Source organism: Simochromis diagramma, unplaced genomic scaffold, assembly GCF_900408965.1.
Source record: "Simochromis diagramma unplaced genomic scaffold, fSimDia1.1 OVJJ01000205.1, whole genome shotgun sequence".
Taxonomy (NCBI): domain Eukaryota; kingdom Metazoa; phylum Chordata; class Actinopteri; order Cichliformes; family Cichlidae; genus Simochromis; species Simochromis diagramma.
Genome location: NW_024386782.1, coordinates 4,387,122 through 4,406,869, shown reverse-complemented (window position 1 = coordinate 4,406,869; position 19,748 = coordinate 4,387,122). Strand labels below are relative to the sequence as shown.

At 39.0% G+C, this 19,748-nt stretch overlaps 1 protein-coding gene across 1 annotated transcript in view; it reads right to left on the bottom strand.

Annotated features, from left to right (window-relative positions):
• Positions 1-19,748, bottom strand: part of LOC120724909 (RNA-binding Raly-like protein) — a 56,404-nt gene that overhangs the window by 21,831 nt on the left and 14,825 nt on the right. The window contains exon 2 of the mRNA XM_040017431.1: positions 14,984-15,258. Within this exon, the coding sequence (XP_039873365.1) occupies positions 14,984-15,239 (256 nt within the window). The 5' untranslated portion in view covers positions 15,240-15,258. The remainder of the gene's footprint in view (positions 1-14,983; positions 15,259-19,748) is intronic.

Below are 19,748 nucleotides of genomic sequence, written 5' to 3'. Positions count from 1 at the left end.
TCACCCACAAACAAGAAGAAGGAACTTTCTTTTGTACAGTTGGACTCTTTTTTTGCAACCACAGAAGTCGCCCCCTGCTGGTCAATACTGGCCTCTCTTTTCAGACCAGGAGGCTACATCCTATCTTTTGTATATTTATGACACCCAAATGTTTGCTCTGCTGTTAATACTTTGTTTCAGCCTGTAAACGTTTACCTGAACACCAGGTTTCAGGAGTATTCGCCTTTTGTGTCTACCATTTCCTGAGTTCTGGCAATTCAATCAATGCTAGTTTAAAAAAAAGCACATCTCCATGATTTGACAGCGTGGATGTGTTGTGACAGGCAAGATACTGAAAACGTGTGTACTGCAAAACACAGAAATCGGTGCTGTGTGAACTCATTTTTGAAGGGCTCAGGTGTGACTGATGTGCATTTATATGTAAAAGTCCAGCAGCGTTGATAAAACCATCAAAGCCGGCAAAGAATCTGAAGGTAAACTGATCAGAGATATAAACTGAATCATCTACTGCATTAACATATTCTTAGTATGTATGCAGACATAACACTAAAGCAGTGAATCCTTTCCTCAATACACCTAGGACGTCTCAGTTAATATCTTGAGGTACAAGTTGTTGATGATGATGACATGTATACCTTTCTACTTTTGTTCTGAAAAATATCCATCCTATAAACACACACAAAAAAACAATGCCATGCACTCTCAATAGCATGCCAAAGCATCAGGTGAGGAAGCTCATCTGTAACCAAAGGTCGCCTTATCAATCCCCGGGCTCTCTGTCCTGGTCGTTGTGTCCTTGGGCAAGACACTTTACCCTACCAACTACTGGTGTTGGCCAGAGGGGCCGATGGCGCAATATGGCAGCCTTGCTTCTGTCAGTCTGCCCCAGGGCAGCTGTGGCTACAACTGTAACTTGCCTCCACCAGTGTGTGAATGTGAGAGTGAAAGAATAGTGGCATTGTAAAGCGCTTTGGGTGCCTTGAAAAGCGCTATATAAAACCAATCCATTATTATTATTATTGTACTCTTCACTGAAAAATCATTTAAAAGAACCTGATAGTTTGTATTTAGCTGTTAATAATTTAGAGCTTCATGCCATCCAGGTGTAGCACCGAGTCCTTATTCTATATTCTATGAGAAAAACATCCATAAATTATCCTTCCTGGACCAGCAGTGCCCAAAATAGCTCCCCCCTCACTCCAAGTTCCATAGCAGCTTAACTAACACAGTTACGCTTGATTTATAGTACCCACATCCAATCTACAGCGTAGGCCTACACCCTATGCTCTAGCTTGACCTGCGCCTCCCCAAAATATGTTACTACACGTCGCAGCGATGCAGCAGCTGTGACAGGTCTGACTGGTGGTAATATGCACACATTGATTAGCACAAGGCTCGTGACTCTGTGAAACAAAATGTAATAGGCTGTAATTGTTTTTAGTGTGCCCATTATTCTACTGCAACAGCTAGTATTCTGCCAGTGTGGACACAGGCTGTTTTTCTTGTTGTCACAGCTCTGTGTGACATTATGTGTATAGAATCAAATATGTATAAAGTGTTCTCTCCTCCCTGCACTTGATTAAAAGTAACAGTTGTTCAATATTTACCAGCTCCGAGTTGAAAATGATCAGCCGAGTTTCACTTGTAAGGACGGAGCAATGCAGACGGACCAGCTCACAACGTCACGCGCTGTGACAGGGATTCAATGCAGTACTATGAATGAAGCTGTAACTCCGCTTTTTTGTTAGATCTGTGACCAGGTAATTACTGGAAGATATCTTTTATCTCAAAATTCCCTGTAAGTCGCTTCGATTTAGCTCATTCTTACTAATAGGAATTTGAAATAGCTTGTTATATATGTTTCAATGTGAAGTCAAATGCAGTTAGAGTGAATTTAAGATTGGACTGCTTTAACGAGCTACTGACATATATGAATCATCCTGTCAATATCAAATACTTTAGTCTTAACCTGCTTGCAGGACTCCCACCCAAGAAGTGTACTGTAATTAATCTGTCAGCTCTCTTTGAACTGCATGGCTCCGTCTAACCATGTAGTTATTCCAATATGGATGAGGACCTCGGGGCTTAGACAGTTTTTGTTGTGGGGATACGGGGATTAATCGCTCAACAGCTTGTCCTTCCTTAATGAAATCCGTGTACTTTACTCTTTTGCCCTTTTCAGGAAAATGGTTTCCTGGCAGTGCATAAATTTGGCAGCCTGTCTTCAAGCTCCTGAGCATCTAATGAAATTATTTGACCTGCTGATCTATGAGTCATTTAGAAGAATGTGATGTTAGGCCACTGAACTTCCAAGTTGACTGGACTCTAAATATCACATTGGCGATATTACTATTAGTAGGCAGATGTTCGTAAGCACAAAAGGCAACATTCTGATGCCACTGTTGTACCTCCCAACATTGGTATGTGTTAATTTTTTTTGCATTAAAACATAATGAGCATACAGCTGTAGCCTGAGGTAAAGATAATTTAAGAGTCTTTCATCTCTCCTGAGCTGCACTCCTGCACTAATGCACTTTCCTCCTTTTCCAGTTTGGCATTTTTTTCCCCCTATGATGTAACTACGTGGCTCTCAAGTGCAACACTTTGAAACACTTTAACCCCTGGAGCCGGTCCATCACTTCCACATAAGCACACGGTTGTTAATCTGTGCAAGCAGCTGGAAAACAAAGCGGCAGCTGCAACCTTGAAACTACTTGAACATCTGCTCCAAAACTTGTGTACTTCATTCAAAGGTGGACTGTAGACAAAACCACCTGCCTAAACTAATACAAACCTCACATGGGACATCTTTAGCATACATAAATTGTCACCAACTCTGTGATGAGCTACTTTGATAATTCATTGTTCAAACCAGTAGGTCCCAACATGTTGGTACTCATCCTCCAATAAAAGGCCAAAGTTTAATCAGACAAGCTGTGTGGAGGTTATTTGTATTTGAAAGGAGAAAGATTTTTGTGACATTTTCCTCCTTCGCAAGCTAATAAAAGGTTGAAAACCACTGGCTTAATCACATTTAAGCCAAAATAGAAATACAAAAATTCACATTCAAATTTACTGCATGGGTTGATTTTATGTAATAGTAGTGACTTAGATTTCTTTAAAATAGGAAATATCACAATAATAATACTAAAGTTAATGATGCGGTGCCATTTAGCTGCTTCAATTTCAGAGTCCTGATGCACCAGAGCCTTACGTGACGTTACAAACTCGGGGCTGTGCGTGTGTGAATGAGCATGTCTGCTGAGAAAGCCCTGCTGCTGACAAAAATAACGCTCAGTTGCGGGGCACGTTTAATTAATTTCAATAAAATATTAATAGGAGAGTTAGAAACGCAAACTGCAGCCTTTTATAAATAATGGATGACGATTATCACTTAGTACATATAGAGCTTGGTACATGAGGTTCATTAATGTTATAAATTATTCATGCACCCACAAATTTGCAAAGATGGACCCGCAGCACTCAGCCTCGTATGCGCACAGGTGCGCACACACCTGGAGCTGCGAGCCACTGAGCAGCTCCAGAGAAGACGTCTTACTCGTACAACCGCACTCTTAATTTGTCTCCAGCGACAGTAAAATTAAATCAGATCCCGAATCCTCAGAAATCTCCAAGCCCTATGAAAAGCAAAGAAACAGGAAGAGGATCTTTTGCTGTATGAAGTGCTTATATGACTCTGAGGTGTTGATTCTGCGCGATTTAGTTACAGTGCGACAGCCCACGCTGTGAGATCAAGCGAGTTATTCGAAAAGGTGCATCCACTCATTAAAATACTGAGGGTGGAAAAGCAGTGGTTACAAACTTTAATCCGAAAAGTGCCTCAAATAAACACATTTCCAGTTACTTAGTTTATCACTTCCAGTTGAACAACTTTTTAATCATTTACACGACTAAAACAAAAACCACAATCTTCCTATACGTTCTGCACCAGATGTTTAAAGTGCCAGTAATGACCTCCTCATACTCACATCTCTGATTGCGACGCCTGCCTTTGTACATGGTCATGACGAGCGTGGAAACAAAACGGGTGATGCTGTGGCTGAACCGACTTTGCCTCCTCTTTCTCCTAAAAACCAGACAGACTGCCGGAGCAGCTCCAGACTCCGAGCAGAGCTAAGCGGAGCCGCTCTGGACCGTACCATTAATCCACCTATTCCAGGGGGAGCCATAGACGCAAACGCTCCGCTATGCTCCAATAGCAAAAGCACAGAAGGGGAAGTAAAAATCCTGCTTTCACGTCTTTGGTTTGTTTATTTGCTGAGAATTAAAATGATTATCTAAGGATGGCAGAAAAAAAATACTGGCTACTCTCCCCTTAAAGTTTTCCCTAATAGAAGTTGTTGTAATATCTGGTATTTTTTGTGGAGCCCCTGAAGCCAAAAAAAAAAAAAAAAAAAATCTTGAAGAAGCTGTATGACTCCAATAGATAAGTCTTCCAATGTTTTATATATTTTGCCCATGGCTACATTCAAAGTCTCTCCATTCCTTCACAAAGTTTTTACCAAATTAACCGGGTTTTTGTCGTTTTTCATTTCTCCTGTAATGTTTGAATATTTTCAAAAGATGCCACACATCATATTTCACTTACTTACTGGCCAAAATATGTTTTTGTTATTATTAGAAAATTTTGTCTTATATTCTAATTTTCTGTTACATATAAACAGTTCCAGTGTTGGATGTTCTTATTAAACATGGTCAAAGTTTTCAAAAATTAGGTCAGTGTAGATGTGTTATCCCCATGAGACAAAAAAAAGAGCTGAGGCTCCACTTTTTTCTACTTTCTACATAGCTACACTCACTTGCAGTTCAAACCTTCTCTTTTCATGGGGCAGCCAATAAGAAAAGGGTTGGCTTAAAGTGAGGGTGCCGGAAAGAGAGAGAGGGTTGACTGAGTGTCTGCCCCAACCCCCACTGTATGTTGAAAATCATTTATTTTGAACTATGCTGATCATGCAAAGCTGCTTCAGTAGAATCCACTTTAATCTAAGACTACTGAATCTAAAATAGCCATGATAGATGCAGAAAAATGTAACTGTCATGTCACAAACATGGCATGTTTAAAAGACTCTTTTCAAAGACTCCACAGATATGTCCTTAAAATATCTTCTTTGGTAATCTGACAGTTAATGATTGAATGGATGGATGGACGATTTGTTTTTCTACACATCAAAATAAATTAATAAATTAGGATAACATCAGTTTACATCCCCATTGCATTCACCATCTCATTATTTCCATCGTCTTTAAAGGTGAAATATTTCTCTACAGTGAATGGTAATCAAATAATTTAAAGGTTACACAGATTCTTCCTGACTTACAGGGTTCTCGTTGTTCTCAGTTTGATGGTGAGGAGATGAAATTCCATTTTATTTGCAACAACAGTTACCTCAAGCTGCTTTATAATGTGAGGTAAAGACCCCGCACTAACATAGAGAAAACCCAGACAATCCGACGCCCCCCTATGAACAAGCACTTGGCAACAGTGGGAAGAGTCAGGCTGAGGGAGGGGCCGCCATCTGCTGCGCCAGGTTGGCGGTGAATAGACCCACTAGGCAAAAAGGGTGGGGTTACATAGACTAATGGGTGTCCATGAGACTCACAAATGACCAATATGATTGATGCCGGGTGCATCAAATAGGCTTAGCCTTAAAAATCTTCATTTAAAAAAATAAAAATGAACATAAAATACTTGCATCCAATCTACAGTGTAGGCCTAATATAAAGCAAAAGCAGGAGCACTGAGCAGCACTGTTCCAGTTTGCATAATCATGACCAGATGTAAATAAACATACATGTGTGATATTGTTATGTAAAAATTGCTGGCAAGGGGAAACATTTTGATAACTTTCTGGGTTCTTGATTTTAGCCGACCTGGTCTGTGACCTAGGAGATTTGAGCAGGCTTAGCTTGCATGCAGGTGAACAGCTCATGGCATTTGTCCAGATAGCCTTGAACTTTCATCAAATTATGTTTCCACTTATTTTTCTTTTCTAAACAGTGCCCAGCAGAGAGAAAGAGCACAGAAAAACTGACCTTTGCCCACATTAGCCCAGACTGGGTCCCCAAAAGAGAAATGGGGTTGTATCAAACATAAAGCTGTAGGCAGTAAAAGCAAGACTAAAAGCTGAAAGATGCTGAATTGTGCGCTCACCTGTGTGAGTCTGCACTTGTGAGCGGCCCTCTCTAACTCCCAACAATGATATAAAAATAGTGATTGGTACAACAACAAAGATGCACACGTGTGTGCACTGTACACTCTAAATATAGACTTCTGCATTGTGTGAACACCCAGTCACAGATAATATGTTTAACATGTTTAATTACATACACACAGACTGTTGTATTCATTTTATTACTATATAATTTCAACTGTAAGAACTGTTACGATCTTATCCTTAGTTCCATGATGCTTTATAGGTATAATGACTACATGCAAGCATAAAAAAGGTCATTCTTTCTATTAATCACAGAATTTTAACCAATCTTTTTAGCAGAATAAACAAAACAAAATCTAATCACGGGGGTCACAAATGAACGATTCATTTGATATTTGAGCTACATCTTTAAAAAATGTCCTGATTTTTCTGTCCTCTAAAGCCACAGAAATTTTCTGTTTGACCTCACTATTCAAATGGCATCCTGTCATAAAAGTAAATCAGCCTCCCATTGTCACTGTCTCTCATTCATCAATCAGGGTTTTTAATTCATTTTAAAGTGGATAGCCTGTGGACTTAAGAGACAGATTAAAAAAAAAAATCAGCAGTGTGTCTAAAGGAGCCGACTCCCCAGCTGTTGCAGCTCTTAGGCTTGGATGAAGATGAAGCCTTGTAATTGTGATATCTAATTACACTGACATGGGGTTTGCAGCTGCCTCGTGCAAAGCCTGAAGTCTTAATTGTTTCTTTGTTCTCACAAAAAAAAGACAAGAAACTAAAAGCTCGTGAAGCAAACAGGCTGAGTGAGACGATTTGTGGCTTCAAGTCGCCGAAATCAAACTCCAGTGTCATCAGCTATTGTCTCAATTTGACATCTCTTAAGAAAGAGTAAAAATACCGCTGTGTGACTTAAGCGGTGAAAATACTGCGTGACAACAACATATAATATATATATATATAATTGTGTTCTGGCATATTTTCAAAAAAGTAGCCTGAGGCTAATTTAGAAATAAACCATATTGAGTGGCAGGCGAAGAACTTTCTAACAAACAGAGAAAAATCTTTTTGTGGAATTTAATGATTCATAAATGGAAAAATGTGATTGGATATTCTGTGCAGGATGCATGCAGTCTTTCCCTCGCTGACTACAAATGAATGATACATGCTGAGGGACAGCATGAGATGTCCCAGTTTTGGTCTCAATGCTACTCTCTCAGCACCATCTAGTGTTCATGCAGATGAGAAATTAATAAATGCATCAGCAGAGGCCAAGAAACTGCTGGTATTGGAAAGAAAACAGAGGAACCTTTAGATAAAAATTTAAGCATTAATATATGAATGTCAATGTGGCCTCACAGCAAGAAGGTCCTGAGTCCAGCTGGGGTCTTTCAGTGTGAAAGACCCCAGCAGGTTCTTCCTGTGTCTGCGTGGGTTATGTCTGGGTATTCCAGGATCTTCCTAGAGCCCAGAGCCGTCCATCTTGTACCAATTGGTGACTCTAAGTGAATGCGAGCGTGAATGATTGTCTGTCTCTCTGTGTTAGCCCTGCAAAAGACTGCCAACCTGTCCACTGTGCACCCCTATGACAGCTGCAATAGGATACCCCACTCGTGCAACCCTGAACTGGATAAGCAGAAGAACATGAATCAATATAAATATCAAATTAGCAAAAGAAAAACAAACAGGCATCTAATCAATCCTCTGTATTGATTTTATGCCATTATTCTTGTGCGTATAACGACGTTTGTTCTCCTTTGTTATCTTTTTCGTTCCTGTGAAGCCCTTCGAAACGTACTATATAAATTGATTTTAAACTAAAGCAATCTCAAAGAAATGTTTCTCCTTGTGGGGTTATTTTTATTTAAGATGGAGTTTCAGTAAACAAGCTTACAATCAAACTATTACTAGTTAACTACTACAATGTAACACCTTTCCTGACTCAAACTCACAAGTACAGAATTTATTATAGGACCATCCGCTCTTCTCAACTAAACGCCAGGATTTCACAGGTTTTACTGTAGTATCTATTTCAACCACTGGGAGGCACTCAAACACTACAAGACTGCTGTCACCCATGAACGCTCTCAAACACTATAAACCTAAGCAAGATGTGATCACACAAACACTGATTATGAAAAATGAATGTGGAAAATATCTGTACATCTGTGTCCAGATTTTATCCACGGAGACATTACAAGAAGGAAAGCTGAGTGAGTAAAAAAAAAATGAAACCCTCCCCTATGACCAGCAGACATCTTCATCAGGGCCCAAGAAGCGGTTGCGAGACGAAGACCGCATCAGGGTGATTGAATGTCACTTTTAGTCACATTTAACACTTTAAGTCATTGTATCTGCAATCCAGTCATGTCTGAAGAAATTAAAGCAGGTAAAGCAAGCACGTCAGTATCTCATTGCTATCAAATCTACTCATGCAAGGGGTGCTGTGGTACCTCAGCAGGCTGAGCTGCTCACTGCAGGATATACAGGTTTGATTCTGACCTTGTAACATTCCTGTCACATATCATACCTTCACACAGCTGCATTTCCTGTCATGCTTCAGTGAATATAATTTAATAAAAAAAAAAATGTTAAGGAAAATATCAAACATTAATATCTTAGGCAGGCTGCAGATGCCTGTTCATGTTTAAAAGATAAGGTGTTTAGGGTTAAATTTCTTGGAAGAATAAAGGCAGAAGAGATTACTTCCAAAGTAGGAAGAGACATTACTTTAGGCAACTACAGAGCACCTCAGACACTTACTACTGTGCATTGTTAATATACTGGATTTAATGTCGGTGTGTGTGTGTGTGTGTGTGCGTGCGCGCACAGATGGTCAGACAATCAAGAGCAGCCAGTGGAGCCACAGTATGGCACACTAAGCAAATTAGTATTTCACTTTGGCTGCTGTATGAAGCTCAGATGACGTGTTGACCCGAGATCTTCTCTAGACACTCCTTTTGTGTGTTTCTCAGAGAATACAACTGTGTCAGCATGCATAACAATGAGGCGAGCTTCTTTTAGCAGAGCAAAGGGGACATGTGGTTTTGTGCTGACATCACTGTGAATATGTCTGTGTTGGGGCAAAGTGAAACAGAGTGGTGTTTATGACTACGACTGTTTTTCTTGGCACTAACTGGGTCTTATGAATGCAGTGATGAGCAGCTTTTATTAGAGATCTTATTATACCCCCAATTTCTGGCCTACATTTAGAGCTAAAATGTTGATTTACACCGGAGTAAAAACTTTGATTGCTACTTAGACGAAGTGATTGATACCATTTTTTTCATGGTACATTTAACACAAAGCTAGAGCCAGCAGAGACAGGAAGATAGGGACACAGGAGCGATAGCTAGTTAAGATAGAGCCAGCAGTCACTTAATTTGGAAAGAGAGCTAAAATACTGAAGTCAGTGCCAAAAACTCCCATGTTAAAATGCCCAACTTTGCAGCATTAAAAGCACATTTACAGCCTGGTACAAACAGTTTGGTCCTTTATGGATTGTTTAACACATCATAACAACTCTCAGGAGGGTAATTTATTTTTTTATAACTTATCCACCTGGACACTGAAGGTAGGAGCTTGGCTGGTTTGACAGGCAGATGCCTCAACACCTGGCAGCTGTGGTGGATCATCTAATTAGCAGCCTCACCTTTGCTAATTAGAGTCACTAAACTAAAACTTTCTACTTTGTCTGCACTGTTGGTGTCTTTTGGAGCGAATTTAGGAAATAATCTGACACTTAATATTGGCTTGCTCTTTGGTGCATCCTTGTGCTTCAGTTTAGGTGAGTGAGATTCTAGTGTTTCATTAGTCTGTTAGCACTAAATAGCGGTTATGCATGTCTATAGATATCTATAGATATCTTGCTAGCTAAGCTCATTAGCATTAACTAATAACTTTACTGCCTTGTACAACTACATGACAACTTCTAGCTAAAAGGAAGCTAACATAAAGACCACATCTATTTTTTAAACACAATCTTTGCTGGAAAACTGTTTAAAACAGTTGATTGGGCTCTGAGCTGAAGCTAGCTGACAGATAGTCTAACTTAGCCATAAAGAGACTGTTCAAAGCTAGAATACTGCTATTTCTAAAATAGACCTATGGTCTTTATGTTGTTTTGTTTTGTTGTTTTTAGTTTTTTCAAACAAAAATAGGTAGAAAATCAAAAGGAGCAAACCCTGGCTGGTCTGTCTTTATTTTATATTTGTTTCCTAAAGACACAGCTGGTTTGCCTGATAAGCTGACAGCTAGCAAGACATATAAACAGGGATTTGACATTGGGTTTTCATTACTGAGCTTAAGGGTTCAGCTGACAAATGTCCTGCAAACACACAGGAGACATTGTGATACTTTTTCATATGTTGTCTGATAGTGAATTGATGCTAATCTCTGGTGCCCACCTATCACATTTCACTATACTCTTGACAATTTTTGAGTCTGAACAGCAACTTGAATTAATCATATGCAAACAACTTTGGCTTTTGTGGCATTTCTATTTTAACTATGATGTTAAAAAAAATCACAGTGCTTACTGTTTTTTTTTTCCAGTTTTACTAAATTAAGTATCCCTGAAATGTCTCTAATATTGTCTCTGCCTGAGACAGCTATTCACTTTGAAAAGTAAAGCCTTATAGCAAATGTTAGAAAGGGTTATGTTATCTGAGGAGCTGTCGGTTACCAAATTTCAGTTTTTATATTTTTACCTAACTGTGGTGAGCTCAGGTATTCTTTTAGTTAGTTGGTGGACTGCTTTGACTCTACAGTCTTCAGTTAGCATGTTAAAGTTCCTGACAGCACAATTAGAAAATAACTGGACAAGTGTGGCTCATTTGGAAGTGTTACTAGGAGAAAGTCTCTTCTCTCTAAAAGGAACAAGGCAGCAAGGCTTAGGCTTCCAGAGTCGCATCTGATAAAGACACAAGACTTGTACAAATGAGACCAAAAGTGGAGATGTTTGGCCATAATGCTCAGAGCCACATTTGGCAAAAAACAAACACATCAGAATAAGCACCTCGTACCAACTGTCACGCACGGTGGTGGAGGGGTGATGATCTTGGCTTGTTTTGTAGTTACAGGACCTGGGTGCCTTGCAGACATTGAGTCAACCTGTATACCAAAGTATTACAGAGTCAAATGTGAGGCGAACCCAGCTACCAGCTAAACCTTTGCCAGAACCAGGTCATGTAACAGGAAAATGATCCCAAGCACAGCAGCAAATGAACAGAATAGCTGAAAAAGAAAAGTCCAGACCTCAACCTGATTGAAATGCAGCGGTGGGACCTTAAGAAAGCTGTGAATAAACGAATGGCCACAAACGTCAATGAACTGAAGCAATGCTGTAAAGAAGAGTGGGCCAAAATTCTTCCACAATGATGTAAGAGACTGATAAAGCCATACAGAAAATGGTTATTTCAAGTTATTGCTGCTAAAGGTGCTTCTACCAGCTATTCAATCATGGGGACTGAATAGAGGTCTGTGAAAACTCTTTTTCACAGGACTGTAAACTACAGAGTCTTGTTGATGTATAAATGCAAAGTTTGGTACAAACTAAAGGACAAAACCAGAAACTTGGTCTTTAAATTGTAATGAACTGATAGATTGGGGAGTTCCAGTTAATCATTTCCAGAGAGGTCTGAGATCTGGAGGGTTCCTCACCATTAGACTTGTACTGATATCTTGGTGAGTACAATAATCATATTATATGAATAATCATCAAAAACACTCATGTGTGTGTGTGTTTTTTTTGTTTTTTTTTTAAAGGATACATTTTCATTACTGGCTCAGGCTGATAACTTGAGTGACAGTTTCACTAAAGAGATCAGTCATATAGTTACAATAATACCAGAACAGTTCTCAAGTCACGTAATTATGTGTAATAACTGTTAACCTTGCAATTTTACCACTGCCACATGTAATTTCATATCCAGAAATGCATGAAACTGGACAAATATAAGGTGGAATTACAGATGTGACCCTGCAGCACTCTTATTCATATTTAATGAGAGAACAGGGCTTGGGGAGGACTTTTATTCTCTATGGAGGAGGCTGTGAGCCAATCAATAAGTAATATAAGGAAGACTTAGAGGGATCCACTGAATGCCTATGAGGACTGAGGCCTGCATGTATGTACGAGCTCGCCTTGTGTCCTTCCCGCAGCATCTCCCTTTTTAACTCAGCTGATTAAGTAAAAACGTATTCTGTATCCCAGAAACTTCGCCGAGGCCATACTTCAGTTTATTAAATTATTTCATACTTTTTACAGATCAAATATACGACTGACAGCCAGATACAGTGCAGAACTTTTGACCATGAATGGTAAAAACCAAATGACAGCTCAAGGTCTTCCGGCATTATTGATTAAAAATAAGAGTTGATCATTTGTAAGCTGTTCAGGCTCCGTGAGGTTGAAACATAATTCTAGAAGCCCTTACACAGACCAAATCAATCATATTTTAAATCTTAAATTAAAACTGATTTTGTTTAGGTTTCTAAATAAACATTTATTATTGCTAGTTATTTTATTTAAAAAGGGAAAAAAATGATCAAGTCTACTAGTTCATCTCAGAAAATGTAAATATCTGGATGGGTAAGCAGGAACAGATGGATTTATGGATGGAAACTTTCATATATTTTGGATTTATTCAATGTAAAGTGAAATATCAGGTCTTTCCTGTATTTGACTTATAGATCATGATAATCAGAACTCAGGCTTCTCAAATTGTGAAAATATCATAAGAACATTTCCTAATATTCTGTAAAATATGTTCATTTTTATATTGAGTACTTGGTTGGGAGTCGATGCAGGATGGCATGGAGACAATCAGCTTGTGACACTGCTGAGTTGACACTGAAGCCCAGGTGGTTTTGATAGTAACAGGCCTAGGGAGCTGAATACAGTAATGACATGTCTAGCAAACAATTTGGTAATAGCTGTGGCACTGTGGGCAGGTACTAAGTCCTGGTGGAAAAGGCAATACACATCTTCCGGTAGACGACTATGTTGACTCTGGACTTGATAAAACACAGTGGACAAGCCATTCCAGCAGATTACATGGCACCCCAAATCAACCCAGATTTAGGATACTTTACACTGGTCTGGATTCTGTGCTCTCCACTACTCCTCCAGACTCTGGGACCTTGATTTCCAAATGAAATGAAAGAATGTACCTTCACCAGAAAAGAGGACTTTGGACTATTGAGCAATATTTCAGTTCTTTTTCTCCTTAGCCCAGACAAGATACTTCTGACACTGTCTCTGGTTCAGGAATAGCTTAATATTATAATAGCCCCTTTTCTGAATACCCCTGTGTGTGGTGGCTCTTGCACTGATACCAGCCTCAGTCCTTGTGAAGTTCTCTTGACAATCCACTGTTGCTTGTCCACCTTTTCCCATCATACTTTTTCCTTCCAGTTAATTTTAATACAGCACTCTGTGAACAGCCATCCTTTTCAGCAATGACCTGCTGTTGCTTACCTCGTTTGCATGAACTTCTATTATTGTTTCCCATGCTTTTCCACCAAGGTTATCCAAATTGACATCATTAAGATCATTTCCTTTAGTAAAAGTATAAATATACTACTATGAAATCGTTCATAACAAGAAAGTCTTTCAAAGATATAATGGAAAGACTCAAATTGCTGTACCGTATATGTCATGTGCAAGTGACCTCTTTAGCATTTTATTGTTATTGATACATTATTGAGCAGTAAATGAGCCCTGCAGCAGGTCAAGTTGGAGCATTTTTCAATAACTATATTGTGTGCATATAACATTATAAGAGTAGTATCAGGATGGATTACTGAATAGGACTGCCAGGCACAGAGCCAGATCACATGGCCTTAGAGATTTCATTTGGCCAGCGCCCTGGTAAGACATGACTGTTAACATCTCTTGTTGGGCAGTCAATCAAACAACAAAGAGACACAAAAACCTCTCAAACAGCCACACTACTAAGAGGCACAGAACAAAAAAGTCACAATACAGATGAAAATGCCTACAGCTTTAAAGAAACACAAAATGTTTGCAGTCAAAGCAACGCAGTAAAAAAAAAAAAAGCACAGAGACAAAGATAAACCACCAGCAGGCTTTCAGTCTGGTTTTGCTGTTGTATAGCACGGATGTGGGCTTTCTGGATGAGAGTGCCCAGAAGTTTATTCTGTCATAATCAGATCTGTCAACAATAGCAGCTTAAGCTCAGAAGTAAATGTATTAAAGTGTATTGAGAGAATGTAGTAGATTTACTGCAAATCCAAACACTTATACAAGTACCTGAAAATTGTACAGTACAGTGTTGGAGTAAATAATCACGTTAATTTCCTGCTCTGAATTTTCAGATCAATCTGACGAATAAAAGTGGCCATGTAAACTGAAAACTAGAAACTGCTGGTACACCAGCATCCCTGTCCACAGTGCAGCGAGATTTACATGTAGAGGGTGTCAATCAAGAAGGAAGCCCCTGCTCTAAAACCTTCGGCATTCCTCACTTCTGCTAAGAGGACATTAAAGATGTATGTTGTACAATCATTCCACTGTGGAAAAGGTTTTAAAAAAATAACAATTAAAAGCCCCAAACTATTGCTGATCAGTGTATAAAAATTTCTGACCACAATTGTATGTCCTGACACACAGTGAAACTAGAACCAACTCCGAAGTATTGAAAGTATTTAAGCTGTAAACAAAGAAGTTCTCTCTATTTATGCTGCAAGTACTGAATTTACTGCTTCAGTTGATCATATGTTCACTGTAGTATATGTGGAGTATAATGGAAAGTTTCACCTGTTCATGGATCAAAATTGTTGCTTACCAAGTGATTGTCCAGCAACGATCCTGGTGTTCTCTCCAGCCACGGCTGCCCGGGCATTCCTCTCGCTGGCGTACTGAACAAAGGCGTAGCCTTTGTGGACAGAACAGCCCACAATCTTGCCGTATTTGGCAAAGATGGCCTCAATGTCAGCCTTGGTTACTACGGCTGTGTTGAGGTTGCCGATGAAAACGCGAGAGTTGAGGGAGCGCGGATCATTCTTGTTGGTCACGTTGCTGGTCTGGGTCTTCCCAGTCATCCTATTCCTGCAGCAATGCCTGCAGGGAGACACAGTTGAACACTGCTCAGGAAGCCAGGAAGGTTAGATTGCAGAGGTTATACATAGAGAGTCAAACAGCGAGCAGCAGTGGGATGTAAACACTGGTCAGATCTGAGAGCATATGTTGTAAATAATTCCTCAGATTTTCTTTGTACAGGCTGAGAAACAAATCCCTTCCTAGTAAAACTGGGGGGGAAAGGCTTGCATGTTATCCTAAAGGCTTTTTGTAGACAAATCTTTAATGATTTTAGATTAGTCATATTTACGTATTTATTTATTTATTTATTTTTACAACTGCCACTTGTAAAAATTATAATACAGCATGTATTTGGTGTCATCTTTCCCTCCTGAGAAATTTTTATGATTAACCAAATGAGCAAAAGGACTGACAAAGAGGAAGACATTGATAGATAATAATTACAATAAATATCAAGCAAAGTTTAAATCAAACTCCAGGCACCATTGAACATAATTTTACAAAGCCAAACCTTGATTGCTGACATTTTTTTTTTTTCCAATCATCTTTCAACTATTTTCTCAATTAATCATTTAAAACATCAAAAAATAAAATAAGGTAAGAGAGAACTCTTTCCTGGTGTCTATTTTTTTTAGTTGATAAAACCCAACAATATTCAGTTTGCTGACATAAAACAAAGAAAAAAAACAAGAAAATCTATCATTTAAAAAATGACTGACAGTAACTTTGGATTTACTCCGCTGCTTATATATTTTTAAACTAATTGCTTGATTGTGGAAGCAAAAATCAAAAACCCAATGAAAATGAAATACATTTAAAATGTCTGAACAGACTGATTTTGGTTATTTTTGCCTAAACTGCTATTTTAAAATTCTACATTATTTATCTCGAGTATTCAATGAATCACATGGTTACAGCTCATGAGTCGTTATGCTGCTTATGCTGTTATTATCCTTGTCTAAGTGTTCACTTGTACTTGTGCCTACCTCAGTGAGCATGGAGACTGAGACAGATTGCTGTCTGCAGGAGGGGAGAGGAACTCTGACACGGAGGCGGCTGTGATTCAGGCGTGTGAATCTGATAGATCTCACTATATATGTGAACTGTGTTCCCACATTTGAAAATAGCACATCACACTGAAGTCACAAGAATCCCCACTCCCTGTTTTACCCTTTTCTTTTTTTTTCCTTTTGAGTCTCTTCTATATGCAGTGCCAGAGGTGGCCTTTATACTCCAACTGAGTATTTCACATTATAATCACTATGTTCATCTTTTTCACAGCGTTTCAAAAGGAGAAAATGTAGTATTATATATTGTTACCGCTATGGTTGACACATTGTTTCTATATACATGTTCATGTGATAAATAAAGCACACCCTACTTATCAGCACATTAAAAAAGTTCTTAGCAAGTCTTAAAATTAGGTAAATATACCAACATTATTTATTTACATCCATTATTTATTTATTTACCAAAAACTAAGTGCAAATGCAGAAGTATGTTAATGTTCATGACAGTACGTTTACCTTGTTTGTAAAGGATGCCATGAGAAAGTGTCTTTTTTTCTAAAAACAGCATGGCAACACAGCTTAGGATCACATTATACATGCTGCTTTGGTTGCTTTGCACATTGCCATTGATGTTGCATTCACTTGAATGATAGGTGTGAGGCCCCAGACATCAGCACTGGTATAGGAGGAGAAATCTAATCTGATCTTTTCAAACTTTTTCAACAACTCTCTCTGTATACACTGTGAATTCTGGGCTTGTACTGATATATCATTAAACTGGTGGTTTAAAAAATCGACACGACAAACTGGCTGTATCGTTAGCAACCAACATGCAAGGTGTAGGTAATTGGTGCACAACCGGCCAAAACAAGACTGAAGCAATGGTGTAAATATGAGTGTGCCAAAATTCCTCCACAGCCATGTGACAGACTGATAAATTCATACAGAAAACAATTACTACATGCTAAAGCAGCTAAAGGTCATTCTACAAACTCAAACAAATAAATGACATGGTGTAACACGTTGTTGTATTTAGATTTTTTTTTTAACAAGCAAAAACACAGAGATTTTTTATTATATCCTGATAAACACCTGATAAAACCTTAGACTTGAGAGGTGTACTTTCTTTTTTACATGACTGTATACAGGGAGTGCAGAATTATTAGGCAAGTTGTATTTTTGAGGGATAATTTTATTATTGAACAACAACCATGTTCTCAATGAACCCAAAAAACTCATTAATATCAAAGCTGAATGTTTTTGGAAGTAGTTTTTAGTTTGTTTTTAGTTTTAGCTATTTTAGGGGGATATCTGTGTGTGCAGGTGACTATTACTGTGCATAATTATTAGGCAACTTAAAAAAAACCAAATATATACCCATTTCAATTATTTATTTTTTACCAGTGAAACCAATAAAACATCTCCACATTCACAAATATACATTTCTGACATTCAAAAACAAAACAAAAACAAATCAGCGACCAATAAAGCCACCTTTCTTTGCAAGGACACTCAAAAGCCTGCCATCCATGGATTCTGTCAGTGTTTTGATCTGTTCACCATCAACATTGCGTGCAGCAGCAACCACAGCCTCCCAGACACTGTTCAGAGAGGTGTACTGTTTTCCCTCCTTGTAAATCTCACATTTGATGATGGACCACAGGTTCTCAATGGGGTTCAGATCAGGTGAACAAGGAGGCCATGTCATTAGTTTTTCTTCTTTTATACCCTTTCTTGCCAGCCACGCTGTGGAGTACTTGGACGCGTGTGATGGAGCATTGTCCTGCATGAAAATCATGTTTTTCTTGAAGGATGCAGACTTCTTCCTGTACCACTGCTTGAAGAAGGTGTCTTCCAGAAACTGGCAGTAGGACTGGGAGTTGAGCTTGACTCCATCCTCAACCCGAAAAGGCCCCACAAGCTCATCTTTGATGATACCAGCCCAAACCAGTACTCCACCTCCACCTTGCTGGCGTCTGAGTCGGACTGGAGCTCTCTGCCCTTTACCAATCCAGCCACGGGCCCATCCATCTGGCCCATCAAGACTCACTCTCATTTCATCAGTCCATAAAACCTTAGAAAAATCAGTCTCGAGATATTTCTTGGCCCAGTCTTGACGTTTCAGCTTGTGTGTCTTGTTCAGTGGTGGTCGTCTTTCAGCCTTTCTTACCTTGGCCATGTCTCTGAGTATTGCACACCTTGTGCTTTTGGGCACTCCAGTGATGTTGCAGCTCTGAAATATGGCCAAACTGGTGGCAAGTGGCATCTTGGCAGCTGCACACTTGACTTTTCTCAGTTCATGGGCAGTTATTTTGCACCTTGGTTTTTCCACACGCTTCTTGCGACCCTGTTGACTATTTTGAATGAAACGCTTGATTGTTTGATGATCACGCTTCAGAAGCTTTGCAATTTTGAGACTGCTGCATCCCTCTGCAAGATATCTCACTATTTTTGACTTCTCTGAGCCTGTCAAGTCCTTCTTTTGACCCATTTTGCCAAAGGAAAGGACGTTGCCTAATAATTATGCACACCTGATATAGGGTGTTGATGTCATTAGACCACACCCCTTCTCATTACGGAGATGCACACCTAATATGCTTAATTGGTAGTAGGCTTTCGAGCCTATACAGCTTGGAGTAAGACAACATGCATGAAGAGGATGATGTGGACAAAATACTCATTTGCCTAATAATTCTGCACTCCCTGTATGTACAAACTTGCTTTGTGTAAAGGTACCAACCTCCCAGGTTATCAGCATTAAACTTGTAGTATGTCATTATATTTGCATCATAATATCACAAATGACATTTAACTGCATAACCACTACTTATGCTTAGGTTAAGTACTCTTTGAATGAAAGATTTATTTGAGTCCAGCATGGTATGTGAAAGCATGTGAATATTTTAACCACCAGAAGAAGAATTGCTTTCAAACAGAAACCAGGTCAACAGAAATAAAGATAATTTAACTGGACTCCTAACATTAATTTGCATTTAAGCATAAAGCCAATAGGTCATCTAGAATTAATCTTAGGGCAATCCTTCTGTAAACATCAGCAGCACATCATGATCTTTTTACACCTCTGTGGAGCCTGCACTGTTTGCTCCTATCATGCCACAGTCCTGGGAGACGAGCATAAAGATGTGCACCACAAGAATCGGACACATCCACTTCAAGAGGAAGGAAGAAACTTTCAAGTTGTTTCTTCTTGGAATTCCCAGTTGGTGGTGGTCTTTGTTTGTGAGTGAGAGTGTGTAATGAGGCTTTCTTAACCCAGATTTCACAAAGTGTAGACACATTGCCATGCAGGATAAGCTCTCGTGAGGCTATAAGGACAGAAGTGAGTCCCAGTGGTTAGCACTGTTACAGCTACTCACAGAGAGTAGAGAGATTAATTATTAATACTAAGAATTATTTGACTAGATTTAGATATATTTGTTTATATATAGTCATAATCAATTCATTTACAATCTCTGTGGTTTAAGCTTCTTAATTGAGAGG